The sequence below is a fragment of the Notolepis coatsorum genome (genome assembly GCF_963971535.1).
Source record: "Notolepis coatsorum genome assembly, chromosome: 12".
In the NCBI taxonomy this organism is placed as follows: domain Eukaryota; kingdom Metazoa; phylum Chordata; class Actinopteri; order Aulopiformes; family Paralepididae; genus Notolepis; species Notolepis coatsorum.
Genome location: NC_140176.1, coordinates 78883590 through 78896660, shown reverse-complemented (window position 1 = coordinate 78896660; position 13071 = coordinate 78883590). Strand labels below are relative to the sequence as shown.

The window sequence follows — 13071 nt, the reverse complement described above, 5'->3', positions numbered from 1 at the left end:
ATAGTTTGGCCAATCAAAGTCAACTATACAAATCCTTAGTCTGGGACAAGCCTAGACATTGATAATAAGTGTGTGTGTGTGTGTCTGTCCTTGTTTTCCTACCGTTATGGGGAGCAAATGTCCCCACAAGTGATGAAAACTGTATTTTTGTTGTTGTTGTTGTGGGGACATTGGCCAGATCCCACAGGGTAAAGCAGCTATTTTAAGGTTATGAGGGTTAGAGTTAGGTTAAGGTAAGGTTTAGGATTAAGCAGGTAGTTCTTAAGGTTAAGATTAGGGTAAGGGGTTAAGGAATGAATGTAAGTCTATGGACCGTCCCCACAACACATCGACTATGTGTGTGTGTTTTTTTTACCTGTGTCTGGCTATCCCCGTTTTCTCCATCAAGACTTAATAAAGAGGCGTCAATACCAGCATACCTGCCACACAAGAAACACCACAAAACACTCAATCCACTTGAGTAAATTAATTGCCTACTGCCCCCACCCGTTGTATAGTTTCACTTTCACTTCTAGAGTAGATTTTACTTCACGCGACGCAGAGAAAGACTAGAGAAGAGATGCCATGTTACACAACAATGAGAGGATTTATCAATATTTTGGATTTAAACACCGTAGCAGCTCGACTGGAGAGGAGCTCAAAGGACCAGTCCAGATCAGCGAAAGTACTTTTTTTTTTAGGCGAACAAGAAAACAATGAACATTTTCAGCCTATTGTATATGCTGTGTTACAAACATACTGTATCATTCATGGTTGGTTTTGTTTCAGTGACACCTGTAGGTAAGGGGAGGAGAGGAGGGGAGAAACAACCGAGTGCAGAGTGCACATTCATTTGTTGTCGGCTTGTTCATGCCTTTACAAGCTTCAACGTTTTATTCATCATCTAAATGTGGCAATCCAAGCTTGATATGCAACGTTAAATTAATGACCTTCTGTGTTAAGACTCTTAGTAAGCCAGTGTAAAGTAAAGATATTGAGCATACATTTGTAAAATGTGCAACCCTAGTTTCACCTAGTGTCGTATGAGACGTATTCGTCGTATGGCTGGATGTACCCGACAGTGACATCCATACCGTCGCGGGACGGATACGCATACCGTTACACCCCTACTTATAACTAATATCTCAGGGCGGAATCCACAAAGGGTTTGCGCAGCTTTTTCCGACGCAAAGCCAGTGCAAATAGCGCTGAAACACAGTTTGCTATCCACAGGAGGCTCAACGGATGAAATGAGGTGGTAACTGCGTTCCGTCAGCATTGCGTCCGGTGCAATTAGCGCATATTTAAATGAGGTAATATGGGCGGAACATGTCCCCTTTCTATGCAAATGAGTCTCATCCAAAAATGCTCCCAATCCACAAAGCCCGGCGCAAATTGCACCGAGCAGTTAATTCTACGCACCTACCGTCTTCACAGACATCGTGGTAACTAAGCGCAAACTAAAGCCCTAAGCGCTATAGGGGCATCATGCCAGCTTCACTGCCAGCGTCACAGGTGATCATGGCAGCAGTAATTGTTGCCAGACGCAGGCATCATAATGCCAGGCGTGCCCGTGAAAGAATATTTCAAAGGAGAATATCACCTTTTTTATTTAATTGAGACCGAACTCATCCAGAGACACAGGTTGCTAGCTCAAGCAATCCTTTATCTACTGGATGAAATCAAGGAGCCAGCCACCCAGAGATCCCATGGAATCGTATTTATTATTTAAAGGGGAACTATTTTACTATTTCTTTCACTATTTGGGCACTTTTACACAATTCCTGTGAGTCTATGGAACACCTCTGTAATATATATATTTTTTTTATTCATTGTTTTGTATTTCTAATCAAGTCCTCAAAAACAGCATTTTTCTACCTCAAGATCTCGAGCTGTTTTGAGCCTGGGCTCCTAAACCACTGTGTGGCCTGCGCCGCCTCTTGAACATTAACATGCAGCGGTGACTATGTGACATCACATATAGGCACATTTTCAAACGACTCAGTTCAGTGAGGGTGAATATTGTGAGAGGAGAATTGGAAGAATGCGCCAATATGAGAATTTTGAGACATAGATCATATTAATATAAGTTCACATAGCTAGGAAACAATGCTAAACACTCAAAAAGGCCATTTATAAGATAGTTCCCCTTTAAATATTGTTATTTAACGTTGTCTGCATTATGGATTGATTGATTTTGAAATGAGATTTAGATTTTGCATCATGCTGCAACTTTTATTTGTGTTATGCATTGCTCTTGCTGCTTGTTTGATTATGTCTTCATTATATAAAGCACTTTGAACTGCAATCCTTGTATGAAAGGTGCTATATAAATAAAGATTATTATTATTATGATTGACTGCACTCACGTTCCAATTGTAGCACCAAGCGAAAACTATTGTACCACCACACACTCATATGCTCCAGAATAAACTTTTAATTCATAACGTTTCGTCGGGTCCATGAGGAGCTGGAAACACGGCCAATGAAAAGTGTATTCTGGAGTATATGATAATACAGGTTCTATTATCCTAACTAAACATTAAATACAACTTGCTCACTCAAAATATTAGTTAATTGTAAAATATCTTCACTGGCAGTGCCTAAATTCGGTATAAAGATTCTGCACTATGGACAGATTTGCTCAAAATATTTATATAGACGGTATAATCCGTCTGTAATGTCATCATCACCAAGACAAGTTCCGTACACTCACCCTCTCCCGCCTCCAGTGGCCTGTGATGAGAGGTCCTCTTCAGGCAGTAACATGGACTCCTCTGGGGTCCTTCCTCCCCCTGACAACAACATGATGAAACGCTTCTTCAGGATATTATAAAACATCAAACTACGCTATAATTTCTTAAAGTGACATTTCACTTTCGTAGACCATAGTTTTCAGTGGTATCTCTCTCTATCTGTACACACTGTAAAAGTATTGGGAATTATTGGGCTTATTAGTGTTTAATAGTTAATGCCAGCAAACTGTGAAAGTTTAAAAAAAAATTAAGTAGAGACTTAAGACCATTAGTTTTACTGAACAGTATAGACTTAATACCATTAGTTTGGGTTCACTTGGGGTAAAATTAAATGATGTATAATTTTTTCACCACAGTTCTTCTAACATCCTTCTATGTACCAAAAATGCAGCAAATCAAGTCACGTTGCTTTGATTTCTAACATAGTATACACATGGTTCTTGGTATTGTGTCTTAGAGATCAAACTAAATGAGCCAGACATGGTTGTCCCACTGTACCTGTAGTGTTTGGGCTGAAGGCAGAGGGAGGTATAGAGGAGGCAGAGGGGCTGAAGACAGAGGAAGGTGTGGGGGAGACGGAGGGGCTGAAGACAGAGGGAGGTAAGGGGGAGACGGAGGGGCTGAAGGCAGAGGGAGGTATGGGGGAGGTTGACACCCTGGATGAAGCGCTCTGTTTTTGCTGCTCTATGAGCTCCAGCAGTCTGCTCCTGGCCGCCGCACTCTGCTTGTTCAGCTCTACGAGGCGCTGCTCCACACTGCTCACACTGCGGGCATCGGGCGCTACAGGCTGAGGGAGAAGAAGAAAGAGACAGAGGCATGTCCTGAAAGATGTGTCGTTTATCACAGAAATATTAGTGCTGTCAATCGATTAAAATATTTAACTCGATTAATCGCATGATTGTCCATAGTTAACTCACGATTAATTGCAAATTAATCGCATTTTTTGTATTATTTTTGTTCTACCTTAAACAGCTCTTTTTCAAGTTCCAAGTTTTAAACTATTATCAACATGCGAGTCAACAAATGCTTGCTTTATGCAGCCATTTAACACAAAAGGATGACCCTCATGCATTGCAAATTTGCATCAAATTCAAAACAGAGTGATGCACAAAATAACTTAAAAGAAAATAATAATTTAAAACAATGAATAAAGTGCGCATGAAATAATACGGGAAAGAAAACGTTAGGAACTTGTTACATTCACCCACACAAGGGATGAGTAATCGCCACCCCCCCCCCCTCTCTCTCACACAGACTCTCCCAGCTCTCTTTCTCTCTTGCCCCTTCCTCATCTCTCTCACCCCCCTCTCTCTCTCTCTATATATCTCTCACACACACAGACACACCACACACACACTTCAGAAACAAACATAGTATCAATGAGAGCATCAATAATACACCTGAGTGAAGTCTAGTAAAAAAAAAAATTTAAAAATGTAAATAAGTAAAAAAGAAAATAATTTTCTTAAAAGTGAATCGTGAGTTAAAAAAAATAGTGGCGTTAATACCGCATTAACTTTGACAGCCTTAAAAAATATACATTTTCATCTCTATTTTTGGTCATGGTTTTAACTTTTTAAAGAATAACTTTATACCATTTTATAAAAGATGAAAATAGTCTAACTCTTTGGATGCCACGGACTTGAGCATCTTTTGTTCCTACCACTCCAACGTGTTATACTGTGGTGAATATAATAAGTATAGTTTTAGAGTGATCCTGTCTAATCCCAGAAAACGACGATATGCAGCAATACGTGAATTTCACTAAAAGCGTTGGCGTTTCTCGCCTGGACACGCTACTATTTCCAAATCAAATGTATATAATAGGTATTATGTTTCATCATGAGTGCATGAAAGGGGGGGGGGGGGGGGGGGGTCGTTTTTTGATGCTTTGATCGTCACCAACGGTATACGTTGTGGAGTAACGTTACACACACACACGTTGTGATTGATGTTAAATCATGGGTGGATCAAAGCAGAATTGATATAATTTAGTCCTTACCTTCACTAGGAGGTACCCCAAAAAGAATATTCCAATTGTCTGATCGCGAGTCCCAGTATTGGTGTCCATCGTGTCGCCAATATAATCCACGACAACAGATGCATCGGGGGCATTTGACGCTTCTCAATGCGATCGGGATAACCGCTCGACTCGCATGACAAAGAAAACTGCGCCCGGAGACATTTGAACATTACACAGGCAAAGATATAAGGTTTCAAAGGGTGCTCAATACTGCCACCTGGGAGGATGTGGCCGGTATTGCACTTTGGCGATCTCAGGATGATTCCCCACGTTAACCCAGAGTCTGTGTGCCTGTAATGAATAGAAATATCGAATAAAAGAAATAACGATGAAAACCCGACTATACTCGGGTCTGGCGCTGAACGGTTGGCGAGATAACCCGACTATCCTCGGGTCTGGCGCTGATTGAGTTAAAGTTCAGATAAAAGATAATTTGTTGCCATATCAACCACATTGTAATTGTGCCTAATAACAACAGGACAAGATATTGTTAATCGATATCAGTGGCATCTCACCTGTTGTATAAGCGGTTCTCTGGTGGGGGTCACACAAACCCCTCTCTCTGATTGGTCCTGCTGGGACCCCCTCCCTGCACTATTGGACCCCGACAACCCACTCTCTCTCCCTGATTGGTCCTGCTGGGACTTCCTCCCATTGCTATTGGACCCTGACATCCCGCCCTCTCTCCCTGATTGGTCCTGCTGGGGCTTCCTCCCATTGCTATTGGACCCTGACATCCCGCCCTCTCTCCCTGATTGGTCCTGCTGGGGCTTCCTCCCATTGCTATTGGACCCTGACATCCCGCCCTCTCTCCCTAATTGGTCCTGCTGGGGCTTCCTCCCATTGCTATTGGACCCTGACATCCCACTCTCTCTCCCTGATTGGTCCTGCTTCGCCCCCCTCCCTGCTCTACTAGAAGCTGAACTCCTCCTCTCGCCGACACTGTGGGGCGTGGCTGTGCAGCTACTCGATGAAGACCCGCTCCTCCCTGCACTGCTATTGGGCGATCTCCTGCCACCTGACCCAAGATCCCCAGCCTGGTTCAGCTGGGCCCGGATCAGGTCATTCTGGCGGGCCAGCTGGGTGATCTGGGTCAGCATGGCCTCCTGGGAAAACTGGGAGGTGAGGGGATTGGGGAGGAAGGCCTGGGAGGAGGTGGAGGGGAGATTGAGGAGAGGCAGGCTGGGGGCTGAGCTGAAGGAGAGCCTGGTATCAGGAGCAGGAGCCTCCTGGTGGACAGAAACAGGAACAACCACTGGAGAAAGAGAGAGAAGTATTACAGGCCGATAGTGTCAATCAGTGAGTCAATCTCGATTCATAGCAGCAGGTGAAATCTGCAGAAATTCACAGTATAATAAGTTACTATATAGCCAGAATATGGTATATATTTATTTTATATATATATATTAGTGCGGTCAATCGATTAAAATATTTTATCTGATTAATCGCATGATTGTCCATAGTTAACTCACGATTAATCGCAAATAAATTTCTTTCCTTTTCTAAATCTACCTTAAACGGATATTTTTCAAGTTTTAATACTTTTATCAACATGAGTCAACAAATGCTTGCTTCATGCAGCCATTGAACACAAAAGGATGACCCTCATGCATTGCAAATTTGCATCAAATTCAAAACAGAGTGATGCACAAAATAACTTAAAATAAATAATAAATAAAGAAAATAATAATTTTAAACAATTAATAAAGTGTGCATCCTTCCTCATCTCTCTCACCCCCCCCCCTCGCTCTCTCCATCTCACACACACACTTTTTTTTGTATCAACTTTTTCTCCCATTTTCTATTTTTCTCCCATCCCAATTTTCGTATCATCCAATTCAACCCTCCCCTGTCTTTGAACGCTGTTTCTTGCCTCCCACAAGCCGGCTGCAATGTGGACTAAGTCATACATAGCACGAGTCCCCTCCGATACTCGAGGTAACAGCAGTCGCATCTTTTCCACCTGCGTGGCTCGATCTTTCAGCGTCAGGGGTCTGGGCTTTGGAGGGGCCCCGCCCCCGTCGCTTCCTGATTCTACTGTGCAGGCGCACCAACCGACCTGTAGGAGTCGCTGTCCACAACGCCCGATCCCCACCCATCAGTTTTCCTCCCCCTAATACTGCCAATGTGTATTAGTGCGGACGACCAGCTAAACTGAAAAAAAAAAACACACACACACACTTTGAGTCAGAAACAAACATAGTATCAATAATACACCTGAGTGCAATTTTTTATTTAATTTTTTTTACTAAAACACTAATCGTGCGTTAAAAAAAGAGTGGTGTTAATTAACAGAATTAATGATGTTAATGACGCCTTAACTTTGACAGCCTTAACACTTTCAATGGCCAAAACGTCATAACACGTTTATTATCGTTTTATTAGCGATCTGAATTCATATTTCATCAACCGAGTCTCCCGTTGGTATGCAGCCCCTGTAGGAGCTCAGATGTGAAAAAACCGCCCCTATCGTCTCCCAGATGGTAATGCACCCTTTTGGAATTAACTATGTTCTATTTTTATCTTACTTTTATTCTGTATTTAATTTTATTCGTTTTACTAATAACTATTTTATTTTTATTTTTTAACTATGTTCTAACCCTGTAGTGTAGCACTTTGGGATCCCAGTGAACAAAAAGTGCATTACAAATCCAATCTATTATTATTATTATTATTATTATTATTATTATTATTATTTGGAATGGACTCAATGAAAATGGATGAGAAAAGAAAAATCCGGAATCCACATTTTACTTCTCAGGCATGTAACCCGAGCCGATCGGATTAATTGTGGAGCCTCAGAACAGCGTGGAATACATATGTACAGTATGTAGCGTTGGATCAATAAAAGCAATCGATTTTTGGAATGGCGATCAGGAATTGGAATGATCTTTTTGGAGAACATTGATCTGAGGTAAGGAATCTATTTTACAAGTCTTGGGATAATCAGAGTTGTATTAGCTGAGACCTCAGCGTGCGCCCTATGTGTGTGTGTGTGTGTGTGTGTGTGTGTGTGTGTGTGTGTGGGCGATCGCTTTGAGGAAATCAGAGAATCGATTTTTCAGATCGCCTATATAGCGCGCATACGTATATACATATACTATCGATAATCTACCGTTTATTTGAAAACGATTCATAAATAGGCCGAAAAATTACAACGTTTTTGTGTATTCTAGAATATTCCAGTAAAGGGCGATTATCATGGAATATTTATATTCTCCTTGAAAACGAGGGCTTTTCAAAATGCTATAAAATGAAAATGAACCGATAAAAAAACAATCCGCTTCGACAATGTTGACTGGAAAACGAGTCATTGATAAGCGACGGGCAGATTAGACACATAGGCATAATTTAAAACATAGATTAGGCGTTATTAACGCTAACTGTTGTGAAGGGCCAGATTAAACCGAATATATATATTTATTTATATATATATATTTAATTGTATTTGTATATTCTCTAATATTCCTTGATATCCCTTGTATATTCCTTGTACAATATGCATTGAATATCCATTCTAGCCTACTGAACATCCCATAATAGTCTCCATTCTACTATTGGTCGAGACCTTGGTGCCAGGCTGCCATACCCCCCAGACCCAGTTCAAACGTACCGCTCAACATGTACGAACAAGTCCTAGTTCCGCGTAGGAATCTGGCTACCGCACCACTAATGGGACTATTTGTTCATAGTGCGTATATATACTGCGCTACTAAAGTAGGACTTCCTTTTCAGTCCAGTTTCTTACCCTCCAATAGAGTCACAGACGTAAAGCCTCCCCGCGACGCCACGTGTGGGAGTAAGGCCAAGTTCGGCTTACCATCGGTATTGAGACATCGTGTATATTAATATTTGAATAGTCATATTTGGCACTATATCGTCGAGTTGGACGTAGTCTATTAAGCTAATAGTCTGTTAATATATAGTGCTTCGTACGGTGAGAATACTACCGTAGTCAGTACCCCATCGTTTCGGGCAGAGAACTGGCTGCTTATCCAGGGTGGTTGACCCCACGTGAAGCTGCACCCGAGGAGCCCCAGAGCCGACGAGCGAGTGGACCTGTATACCGGATTATTCTACCGACGACAGCCCGCCTTCCCAGGCACGGATTATGCTTTGTATACGTTGATTATTCCATGGATAAAGACCCCCGACACTGCCGTGTGTTGGAACCCCCCCCCCTGGAGAGGACGCAAGGTGAGGAGACGCTCTGCAAGACGAGGTCGCTTCACGTCTCTCCCCCGTGGACCGGAGAGAGCCGGCTCACAGAGAGTCCACCTGCTTTCATCTGCGGTCCAAGGATCGCCGGCGCATTGAACGGCACTACAGTGGGTTCACCTGGGATACCCTTGGCCGGATGAGGCAGCCGGATTCTACCCCCCCCCCCTTCCTACTCCTGTCGGCTTACAAGCGACCGGATTAACCCCCCCTAGTGTATCCAGCCTATAATCATTGAAGTATCATTGCTGTTATTCCTTAACTATTCCAGGTCGTATATGTACCACCTGCGCCTTCAGAGATTGGACATTCTCTATTGATATACCGACGAATACTCTTGCCATAAAAGTGCATACTAATTTCCATTCATAAATGTGATTGATTTGATTAAGTGCTTGCTCTACACACCATCGCTGTGTAGAAATAAAGACCTATTTCTAATTCGTACATTTGTGTTGGATCCGTTTCATCTACGTGACAGTGTTCATCATAATATATTTATGCCGTGTACTGGGTGGCCGAATATTAAGTACAAAGGTAGTGGTAGTAAGTATCATATCTAGTAATACAGTCAGGGAATTGTACCCCTCAGTTACAATTGGTCCTTCGAGCCGGATGGTAATTAGTGTAATATTAATATAGTGTTATTAATATTGAAATGGCCTATGATGAACACTCCACAAAACGATCCTCCTAACCAACGCCCGCAGCGCGAACGACGGCTCCCTCAGTACTTAGAGGCTTACGCTGTCAGTCAACAACCTAGTCTTCTACTAACAGTAAACGCGGTAAAACTAGAAAGTAAAAGTATGTCTAACCCCAACGCCCAGACTACCCCGACCATAGAGGCCCCTACGGGTTCTAATGTAACTGACCAAGTTCACGGTGGGGACCAGTGGGAACCAGACATGACTTCACACCCCGCCAGTACTGAAGAAGTAGTCCCCGATGAGTCCCGGGAGGAATACAACGCTACCGAGAGAGAACTCGGCACGGAAGAAGACGGGGAGAGCACCGTGGAGATAGAGCTCCAAGGCTCCGCAAGGAGTACCCCGAGGGAAGGCTCCCCTATACAACCGCCTTCTCCCAGCGAGGCAGAGAGGACCCTACAGCAGGCCTTCCTCATCAGCCTGAACGCCGCTGCTGAACGCGACCGACTGCAGATCCAGCAGCGGAGCGAAGAAGAGCATATACGTCTAGAAATAAGACGCATTCAGAGGGAAGAGAATGTGGCCCGAGACCGAGCAGACAGCCAGCGAGCAGCTGCTGGTGCTCTACGGGACGCAGAGCGCGACAGACAGCAAGCGCAACTAATAGAACAGCTGATCAGACGGACAACACCCTCTCCCTCCGCCAGAGGCTCCAGGAACTCGTCTAGACACACCTCCAGGGCGGCATCCCCTAGCCGAGTAAACAACCCTGAACTTGACCAACAGACGAGGTCTATACCCCCCACAGACCACCCCCCCCCACCGGTCCAAGCGAGACCTAGCAACCGGGAAGGAGCAGCATATCCTGTGGAGAGGCTAAACCAGAGACTACAAGCACTGGATGACCTAACTGAAGACGAAGAGGAAGAGGAGGAGAACCACGCCCGACGACAGCACAGTACTCTACCGGACCAGGAGGTCCGGTACAGCCCAGGCTATACTCCCGCGGAGCTGCGCTACAGACCCCCGACTCTATACCCGGGTGAGCACGACGCACGACCCGCACCGAGGAACAGCACCTGGACAAGCGGGCCATGGTACACTGCCGGTACCAGCCCATACCAAGGAGCGGGAGGAGACTCGCCTAGGAGGCCTCTCCCCCAACGCTCGCCGATGTATCCACAGTCAGCGTCATACATTGGCACGCCTATGGTACCCGACTTCACCCAAGAGAACCGGGCCCAGTATACAGAACTCCGCATGTGTCTGGAGACCATGTTGGTGGATGTATTGGATGAACGCCACAAATACGCCATCCTACTGAAGCACTTAAAGGTACCCCGCGCACATAATATAGCGCTCGCCTACGCGACTTCCACCACCCCATACACAGCAGCGCTGGTAGCATTGGACCAGAGGTATGGGCGCATATGGGATTACGTGATCCAGGAGATCCGACACATCGACCGCTTACCCCCAGCAATAGACAATCGAGCACTGGACGACCTGTCCATCAGAGTGCAGTCCCTGGTAGGGATGTTGGGAGCGCAGAGAGAGAAGGGGAGGCATGAACTTTACGCCAACTCAAATGTGGAAAGGATCTTGGAGAAGCTGCCGCCCGCTCGACAGGAGCGTTTTAGGCGGCAGAGAGACCACCGAGACCCGAATGGCCCCGAACCGAACCTCCTCGATCTAGCAGACTTCCTGGCGAGAGAAGTCAGCAGCCTACGGCTAGATACATTCGGACGGAGCACCCCTGGCTCCAGAGAAGGAACCAGACGACTAAATGATGGAAGAAGATCGGTGACTGTGATGCACCAATCGGAGTCAGTACCGAGCAGCAGGAGCCACAGTACCCCCTCCAGAACGGAGAAGTGGAAGATAGTGTGCCCCTACTGTGAGAAAGAACACTGGCTAGCGCAATGTGACTCCTTCCCCAAGCTGAACGCGGAGGAAGCAAGTCAATGGATAAAGTCCAACAAGCGCTGTTTTCGCTGTGCGCGCTCACACATGGCAGCCGAATGCCGCTTAAAGAAAAGGTGCACCAAGTGCGATGGAGCCCATCTGGACATACTTCACGACAGTAACAGACGGCGCCCTTCACCCGCACCATCCAGCAGCAAAGCGAGCGTCATGTACATCGATCCCGCCAGCAGCAGTGGAGCCCGAGTACTCCTAAAAGTAGTGCGTGTGACACTAAGCTACCAGAATAAAGTCCTGGACACTTACGCCGTCCTCGATGACGGGTCCGAGAAGACCCTTCTGCTCGCCTCCGCTGCGGCCCAGCTAGGGCTGCGGGGAAGCGAAACCCAAATGACAATTCGGACAATAAGACGAGATTTGAAGACGATAAAGGGCGAGAATGTCTCATTCTCTATCGCAGCAAGCGGCCAGCCTGAGCGACGGTACCAGATTACAGACGCTTTCACCAGCCAAGAAATAGGACTGTCGCGGTTAGGGATGGGAATCGAAAACCGGTTCCTAATTGGCCGATGCCTGGAACCGTGTGGCTCCTGTGACTTTCGATTCCCTTATCGCTGCCTACAGTTGCGCAATAACGTTACGTTAGCATGTAGCCATGGCAGACTATTTGATTCCTTAAGGGCTCGATATTGCCTGGGTTTTGGTATTATGCTCCCGAAATGCTCCCGCTGTTTGGCTACTTCTATGTGCAGTGAAAACTACTTGAATGCTTTAGAACAGTCATTGATTTAGTTTAGGGTGAGCTAAAATGAGCCGCGGAGCTATCGCTAGCTAACGTGAGCTAACGCTATTTAATCAAGCTCACAAAGAGAGATAAACAGCTGACAGCGGATAGTACAGGTACAAATACAATAAAACAGCGGGTGGGGACTGTTGTGTAAACCTTGTACTCTTTAGTTCACATATAATAAGAGCCGGATTGTTTGTTTACTAAGTCTCTACTAGTCTACTCTGAGTCCGTCAGACAGGAAGTACCATGGTGCAACATACAAATGTGTCCGTGTAGCAACACAAGCCAATACTTTAAAGGACAGGGGCCCGGGGAGGGAGCTCTCTCTCTGTGTGTGTGTGTGTGTGTGTGTGTGTGTGTGTGTGTGTGTGTGTGTGTGTGTGTGTGTGTGTGTGTGTGTGTGTGTGTGTGTGTGTGTGTGTGTGTGTGTGTGTGTGTGTGTGTGTGTGTGTGTGTGTGTGTGTGTGTGAGAGAGAGTGTGTGAGTGAGAGACAGAAGTCAGAGGAATAACAACCTGTTATTCAATAGATTAAATTCGTTTAAGAATAAAAAAATAAATACATTTTAAGAGAATCTCAAATACATTATTTTATTTAAGTGTAGGCTATAGTTAATGTTTTATTTTTTACAGTGTTTGTATTTTTCTGACATGGGGGCTCAACAATAAATGACAATCAGAAATGTCAAGTTGCATGTTGTTATTCTAACCAGCTTAGACCCCGACGCTCTGCA

General features: G+C 44.9%; 1 protein-coding gene across 1 annotated transcript in view; it reads right to left on the bottom strand.

Annotated features, from left to right (window-relative positions):
- Window positions 1–13071, bottom strand: part of spice1 (spindle and centriole associated protein 1) — a 46970-nt gene that overhangs the window by 715 nt on the left and 33184 nt on the right. The window contains exons 14-17 of the mRNA XM_084325905.1: window positions 5274–6013; window positions 3234–3522; window positions 2696–2774; window positions 356–419 (exon numbers count right to left, since the gene is read on the bottom strand). Of these exons, the coding sequence (XP_084182031.1) occupies window positions 356–419; window positions 2696–2774; window positions 3234–3522; window positions 5274–6013 (1172 nt within the window). The remainder of the gene's footprint in view (window positions 1–355; window positions 420–2695; window positions 2775–3233; window positions 3523–5273; window positions 6014–13071) is intronic.